This window comes from Macrobrachium rosenbergii, chromosome 54 (genome assembly GCF_040412425.1).
Source record: "Macrobrachium rosenbergii isolate ZJJX-2024 chromosome 54, ASM4041242v1, whole genome shotgun sequence".
Lineage (NCBI taxonomy): Eukaryota > Metazoa > Arthropoda > Malacostraca > Decapoda > Palaemonidae > Macrobrachium > Macrobrachium rosenbergii.
The window spans coordinates 17400103-17408929 of NC_089794.1; the positions used below are offsets into that span (position 1 = coordinate 17400103).

Here is an 8827-nt window from a genome sequence, read left to right on the forward strand (position 1 = left end):
TATGTATTTTATGCACAAACACCTAAGAAAAAGGCTGACAGGGTGTTAAGTAGGAAGAGAGAGAGAGAGAGAGAGAGAGAGAGAGAAAAAAAAATTTTCGTGAACTAGAAATGGTTGGCCGTTACAAATATTTTGTAGCAAATAGTGCTGATTGTAACCTGAGAGGAAAGGTGTCGCACAAAATAAATGAAGCATGAGAGGCAGCGTGAGCTGCGCAAAAGTTTGGAGGAGAAGAGAGTGTTAAGTAGGAAAACGCTCCAACGTGGAGATGGATTACTGAGCCATCTATTCTTAAAGAATGTAAGTCGTGTCTTTGAATGTAACGGAAAGGAAAAGGTAGATGAATCTAAAAATCATGACCTGTTTTTATAGCCAAAGAAGGTACGATTGAAAGGGTAGATGTGCAGAGAAGCAATGGCGGTGTGGTATAAGTGTTAGAATGTGTGAAAAGCTGATCATAGTGCTGATAGGTGGCATGGCCATGTGGAGAAGACTGGAGAAGGTAAACTGGTAGAGTATGTCATCTGAATCTAAAATAACGAGGGATGTACCACTCCAACATCTAAAAACATAACAGACACCTCACACGTCTCGAACTGTCGACCTAACCGCTCAACTCTCCTCGCTGCTGGGAGAAAGGGAGCTGGTGATTGGTACGATACATGTACATGCGCTTCCGGGGTCTAAGCGATGTCAGGCAGGGCAGCCGATGGAGACTACGGTCTACCCCAAAGCCAAATCAAAGTCCTTCAAAAGAAGGCATCGTGCTTACCCCCATACAAAAAATGGGAAAAAAAAGCACGTTAAAAGAAGAAGAATGGGCTGGCAGAAATGTTAGCGTATGTGGATAGAATATAATAAATAGATCAGTAATTGTAGTAACTGTTGTTAACATATTGCTGATGTGGCTACTGTGTAAGTCTAAGAAGTGGCTTTCGGATTGTGGGGGTTTATATAAATAAATATACATGTCGAAATAAGTTACATATTTCTCATAATTGTTTTAAACATATGTGGTATTCCCTTACATTTCCGATCATGTGATGATATAATGCCCTGCCACGGCTCTGTCTCTAGGGCGACAGTCCGAGGAACTGTTTTACTTTGCAGAAATTATGCCACAAGTTACAGTTACGTTATCAACATTGCTTTCATTAAGCATAAAAACAACTTTTTTTTTTTTTTTAGAACAGAAAACAATCTCTTGACTGCCACTTGAATCCTACTTTTAGGATACGTGCTTTTAAATGTTATGATGAAGATGTCTACTGAATATTAAGTGCTGATTTTGCTGTTACGGTAACAGGTAATGACCTCAAGTTAAGGGCTGATTATGACTGAATAATTGCATAAACATTTGCAGTTCTAAGGTTTTCCGGTTCTACAAGAAATCATTAATATTAGTATCTCTACCATCTCTAAATTATAACGTATTGCCTTCCTCTATGTACCCATAGTCCAGCGATCTTCATCTGTTTAATTAAGAAGCGTGTCGGCCATCACTGAGATGGAAGCCAAAAGACACTTATTAGTGGAAACGTTAAGGGGTTGTGCACTCAAAATATTGATTATTTCTGAAAAATGTTTCCACTATCTGCAACTGATTTCGCTGAAGTGTCAATTTATTTACTTTTTTTTTTTCACCACGTACTGCATATCAATTACTCAAACGGCAACTCTTCTCTTAACTAGTTGCCATTAACTTCCATTTCGCAACTCTCATTCTCACACACACCATATCTCTGAAATACTTTGATTAGGCTTGGAAGCTATGTCTTCATATTTTCGCCATGTTAATAATATCTCGCGAAATAACGAGTGGCTGGTTGGGACCAGTTCATCATGCGGAAGGATTTGGTCTCTGCTTGGTCAAAATTCCTATGATTTATAAGATTGAAGAAGCAGGAGGTATAACTAACGCGCACAGCGGAATCTTTTGATATGTAATTTTCTATAGTAGGTGACTGCGAAACGGTACTAGCAGTCAAATTTTGAGATTTCCTGTAACCCTGACACGCTTTTATATCTGTATTAATGTTTTATTATTTATTGTTTATTTTTATAGCTCGCTGGCATTAGGGTTTAACAAAGGTCTTCAAGTGATTTTAATTTGTGTCTGATCGTATTTTCTCCTTTCTGTGTCTTCGTACCACTTAGAGGAGCGGTGGAATTTTACATTAAATTGGGGGAAATGGAACATGAAATATAATATCGTTGTGTTTGCACAGGATTTAATTATCAAGTGATTCGATTGCTTTCGTGTAAGTTATACATCTTCGGATATATGTATTTAAGCATATGACCAATGTATTATGCCACAAACGTCACTATGTATACACACGTACCTGTATTATCTGTCTATCTAATTCTTTACACAGACATACAGACACACAGGCACACACACGTACACACACACACACACACACACACACACACACACACACACACATATATATATATATATATATATATATATATATATATATATATATATATATATATATATATATATATTGCTTTGTCTAGCTCTCATATATTCGCCATCACCAGCAAAAAGGCTTGGGTTCGAATCTTGGAAGAGGCGAAACAACTTAAGTATGTTCCATGACGCTTCCTCTTCTGTTGACCTAAGAAGTGAATTAGTTAATCACCTGCGGCAGTTTGCAGTTAGGGTGGAGAAGGTACGAGGGGATAATGAGCTCCTCATTCTATAATGTATTTGTTGCAATGCTTTTTTTGTGTTCATTTACTTTGTATATACACAGTTACAATCAAGTTCTGTCTGACAAAGTTAGTTTAACATTCATGTTGAATACAGCGCCATATAATAATTAAGATGATGATGTTGAAGAAAGGTTTAGTGATAATGATATCTATGATAATTATATTAGCAACAACAGCACCAGAAGCAGCACTCACGTTAGTATTAGCAATAGTAATGCGAATGGTAATAGTCACAAAAGTATTGGTAATATAATTTGCGCAAATCAAGCACCAGTATATTCCAGCATCATTGTTTATTTTGTAAACAAACAATTAATATCAATGACACCATTTCTCCTACCCCAAAAATAACCTTGCCGTTACTTGGGCGTGTTTGTACCGAGAGAGAGAGAGAGAGAGAGAGAGAGAGAGAGAGAGAGAGAGAGAGAGAGAGAGAGACTCGTAAAAAGTGATAGTGAAGAAAAATGAACACCTCCTTCACGCTATAAAAGCTGACGTGAACGGCTCCATTAAGTACAGTCATCGAATAGGCGTTGGCAAGTGAAGGCTAGGAAGGTAAGTTACTTGGAGGCTTCGTCTTGGAGTTTCTGTACTGATTCTCATTTCAGAAAAGCAGAAAGAGGAAACCTTAAAGTGGAGAGAAAGTTGCTTTATTCAAGAAATGAACTCAGCGGGGGTGAAAGGGGGTTCTGGAGGGAAAGATATGTCGAGAATGTCAGTGAGAAATCTCTTTGGCTTCTTGATTCATAGAAAATGGAAAAGGAAAATGTAAAAGCAGCTAGAAAGAACATATAAATGTGCAGTTAAATTCATTATTCTTTGGTTGGAAGGTTGCTTGATTTAGCGTTATCATAATTAGAAAGCAAGGAGATTTATACTGATCTAGTCATAGTATAGGAATTGCTGTCCTTTGACAATGTTTCGTAGTTGATCTCTCTCTCTCTCTCTCTCTCTCTCTCTCTCTCTCTCTCTCTCTCTCTCTCTCTCTCTTTCTCTCTCTCTCTCTCTCTCTGCTATTTAGAATTTAAGAAAAACATGCTTGTGTGTGTGTGCAAACAATAATAATGATTTATTTGACACACTTGTAATACCACTGAACTGCATCATTGTCAATTAATTATATATATATACACTATATATATATATATACAGTATATATATATATATATATATATATATATATATATATATATATATATATATATATATATATATATATATATATATATAATCAGTAAGCTACAAACGTCCTTTAATATCCAATTAGCTCTACCTCGGAAATAATATATTTTCATATATGTTACCGAGGGGAACTTTTAGTTGATAATAAGTTCGTCGTCCCGTGGGCTCGAACCAGCGAAGGACAAGAACTCAGGACTACAGTGGATGCCTTAAACCACAAGGCCAGCATGAAGTTAGTTGATAATAAGTTCGTCGTCCCGTGGGCTCGAACCAGCGAAGGACAAGAACTCAGGTTTAAGGCGTCCACTGTAGTCCTGAGTTCTTGTCCTTCGCTGGTTCGAGCCCACGGGACGACGAAACTTATTATCAACTAAAAATTCCTCGGTAACATATATGAAAATATATTATTTCCGAGGTAGAGCTAATTGGATATTAAAGGACGTTTGTAGCTTACTGATTGTATATGAATCACAGTGATGTGATAAAAGTTATATATATATATATATATATATATATATATATATATATATATATATATATATATATATATTCACCTTTAAGCCTTTATCCCTCAGCGTAAGGTGCTTTCTGACAAGGCTACCATCCCGATGGCATGCCAATACCCTCTACAGTCGATCGACTCCCTAAACCCTTCATGGGATTCGAACCCATGTTTGTTGCTAGTAAGGCTAATGGCCGAAATGGGATCCGTTGTGGTAGATGTGGGTATGCATTATATATATACAGTATATATATACACACACATATATATATATATAATATATATATATATGTATATATATACCTGTATATATATATATACATATACTATATATGTATATATGTACAGGGTACATATACATGTATATATATATGTACATTATATATGTATATATACATATGTATACATGTATATAAAGGCACCATTCTTCACCAAAGAGCCTCTGTCTCTAGCAGGAAGTGACACTAGAGAGAGAGAGAGAGAGAGAGAGAGAGAGAGAGAGAGAGAGAGAGAGAGAGAGAGAGAGAGAGAGAGAGAACTGTCACCTTCACATTCATCCTTATACTGGTGAATCAGAAAAGAACGCGTTGTACAGAAAGCTTTCATGACATCGGCATTTTCCTATAACTCATCATTTGCGCGTGCGCATGCTAGTGCACGAACGTGTTCGTCTGTTTATGATGTACACATTTCAATTAATCCTCCATTTTGGAGGAGATCCCCTGAGAATTTGAGGCGATGTATGATTCAAAGCTGATAGGCAGTTGAAATGATATTAAAAGTTTGATTCAGAATTATGATAAGTAGAGAAGCATCCGTATAGACGTTTTGTATTTTTAATATATTTTGGTATCCCATACGATGGGATACCTTCTCGTCAAATTTCATGATCTAATAACAGTAAATAAACATGGGGTGAATTACACCTTGTACGTGTTAAAAGTGCAAATAACAACCCATTCATAAACTATCAATTAGTCGCGAGAAATCGATGTTTTGATTCACTTTAGTTTTCTCTTCGTTTGAAAGTATGTACAAGAAATCACACAGGAAAGAAATTTTGAGAATAAAGAAATATAAAAAAGAGCATCAACGACATACAGGTCGTAGAAGTCACACTATTATCCATTATTATTTCAGCAGCAGTTGTAAGTTTAAATGTCCTCAAAACTTGGTCAATTTGATGTGATGGGGGACACTTTTAAGTCGTTGATATTCATTTTTTTTTAACTACCTGGGTTAGTAAAGTACATTCTTGCATAAAATTTTTCCTGAAGATGAGTCTCTTGATTACAGGATGCCTTAATAAATAATGATAATACAGATGGATATGATAAATCTGCTTTCCAAAACAATTAAATTTAACAATCATGGTTCTTCCAATTTAATATAGTTAGCCATTACAAATGGAAACCATATACGTTTTCTGTATTATACATCGAGAGTTAAAAGAAAACGTAAACAGCGGTCTGCCAAGGCGGAAATAAATCATTACTGCACGCTCTAGTCACAGTCATCTTCAATGAGAAAGTATTCCAGTGACGAAGCTACAATCTAAAATATATTGCCTCATATTACGTCTATGATAAATAGAGGCGCTTTCATATATCTCACGAATCATCGGAGGACGCCAGAGATGAGAGCGTGAAAAGATATAGACGATTTTATTTCTTTGTACAATGATTCGCGAGTCATTGGACGTTTTGCGCCAATGACGCTCAGCGGATATGAATTTCTTTCCCTTCTTTAAGACGTCTTCATTTTTGGAAAATGCATCATATTTTGTCAATTTGTTGCACCATCGTTTACTTTCAATTCTGCGTCCTGGTACTTTGATTCAAGCATCAAAGTGATTTAATACTTATTGAAGACGTAAACATTAAATTCATGTAGTAGAATGGGTGAACGAGTGCGGATTGCAGTTGCTTCCAGCTTTTGGAAACTGGCTTTGTCCGGATTAAGGAAGGTCTGGAATGAAAGAATAGAGAAGGGAAACTGTCTCACAGTCATCTAATCATCCATGTCTTACTTTGCTGAATTCTCGGAACTCATCAGGGCTCATCAGTCCTCATTCTTAAGGTCTGTTAGGAGTTTCTATCCATGGGTTTTTATGTACCAAAGCCATCAGGCTTTCACTGTTGGTCACCCATCCAAGAAGTGACCAGATCTAATCTTTCTGAACTTCTATGACCTTGCGCCGAGATAAAATAACTTCTCTGTGACAATTGGGTGCCATCAAAGGAAGACAAAGCAACAGACATCATCACTTTTAACTTCTATGTATTAAAGAAGAAGATTGGCGAAATTGACTTCATCCCTTAAAAGGGGCAGATTCAACGATTCAGGAAGCACAGAGGAAGTCAGAGACGTCTGCATTCTGGGAAAAAATAATAAGAAGGACTGATCAAAGTGGTTGACTCTCGTGTTCGTCGCTTTTACGTGGAATCTGGAGGAATGGGTATTAAAGACTGGAGGAGTAACATTGTCAAGTAGCTCTCGAGAACACGGGCCAAAATAATATTCATACAAGAAGCTAGTTAATTCTGAACCATAGATATTATGCTGAGGGGTTTAATATTCAGATTACCTTGCACATACTTTCTCCCTTTCTTGAATACCAAGGCCTTTTGGTCGAATATGTCTAGGAATCCGAAAATGATAGATATTGTTTCCTTCTCATCAGATTTTGCCTTCCAGTCTCGTGACTGTTAAACAGACTCCATTATTATTATTATTATTATTATTATTATTATTATTATTATTATTATTATTATTATTATTATTATTATTATTATTATTATTATTATTATTATTATTACCCAAATAGTGAATAAATTCTAACATGATTTTGTTGTCTAAGCAATATATTAGAATCTATACAGACCTCCCCAAGAAAGCTGTCTGTATAGATTTTACTACATCTGCTATTAAAAATTCGCATAGATTTTGCCGCTGCTATTATGGTTATTACGATTATCATCATTATTTAGTAAATCATATCAGTACCATATATTCCAGTGTTTTCAACTTTGGAAGCCTTTTGTTAATTGGATAGAAGAAAACCGCCGTCTTGCTGATAAGAAAAAAAAAAACTTTAGGGAGGTAAATATGGAGTTATATAAATTGCAATAGAAACAGCAAAAAATGGGGCATACCCTCTTGTCCGCTTTATGACTTCTTAAGGCTCTTCTGCAGATGACATCTCTCCCAACTGCTCTCTTCGTGGTGGTGGTGGTGGCGTTGGCAACATCAGCGTCAGGCGAGCCGAGGTACAATCAACCACCTCCATGTTATCCCAAGACTGAATACGTCACTGAGGTTCAGACTCAGTATCAAGAGGTTTGTAATTCTGTCTGTCTGTCTGTCTGTCTGTCTGTCTGTTTAGCCATGTCTATGAATACACACTGTCTGTCTGTCTCTTCTCTTCTCTCTCTTTCTCTCTCTCTCTCTCTCTCTCTCTCTCTCTCTCTCTCTCTCTCTCTCTCTCTCTTCCTTCATATATATAATATATATATGTATATGTATGAATGATGTATCTATATCTATACATGTCTATATATATATATCTATATATTATATATATATATATATATATATATATATATATATATATATATATATATATATATATATATATCTGTACAGTTCCTGTTTCTCCATCCCTTATCAAGGTTACATACACATACAGTGACCTGTTTATACATAGTCGTGTTTGTATTTGTATCTACGTTTATTACGTATATGACATTTTTTCCAAAAGCTCCATTAAATGAAAATAACTTAAAGATATACTTTTCTTCCTTTGGAAAGAAAAAAAATTAATATTGTCAGTTCGCCTGCGTAATGGATATTGTTACTTTGTTTCTAATTATTTCTAAACTTCCCTTTCTCCAGGTTCCAGTATACACCACACAGTACCAGACACAAGTAGTACCAACCACTCTGTACCAAACGCAGTTCCAAACCAAGTACCAGACGCAGTTCCAGACCCAGTACGTCCCCAAATACGTCACTCAGACGCAGTACACAACGCAGGTCAAGTACACCACACAGTACCAGACGCAGTACCAAACACAGTACCAAACCCAGTACGTCACACAAACCCAGTATCAGACGCAGTACGTCACCCAGACGCAGTACCAGACGCAGTATGTCACACAGACGCAGTACCAGACACAGTACACAACGGAGTTTAGGCCTCAGTACGTCACCACTACGCAGGTGCAGTACCAAACCCAATACAAGACGGAATTCCAGCCTAATTACGTCACCGTCACGGAGACGAAGCAGTCCTACAAGACCGTGTGTCCAAAGCCGTCCTCCGGAGGATACGGGAAATACTAAATTGAATGGAGACCATCTGATGTTTTCTGAGATATTTTTCCAGCCGTGGCCATGTTTGTAATAAAATTCACTTGA

The 8827-nt window shown here is 36.6% G+C and overlaps 1 protein-coding gene across 1 annotated transcript; it reads left to right on the forward strand.

Annotated features, from left to right (window-relative positions):
- The first annotated feature begins 3253 nt into the window (after nucleotides 1-3253).
- LOC136834518 (uncharacterized) lies at nucleotides 3254-8827 on the forward strand. The gene is made up of 3 exons (XM_067097113.1): nucleotides 3254-3279; nucleotides 7604-7747; nucleotides 8303-8827. Exons 2-3 carry the CDS (start codon nucleotides 7604-7606, stop codon nucleotides 8750-8752), a joined length of 594 nt encoding a protein of 197 aa, XP_066953214.1. The 5' UTR covers nucleotides 3254-3279; the 3' UTR covers nucleotides 8753-8827.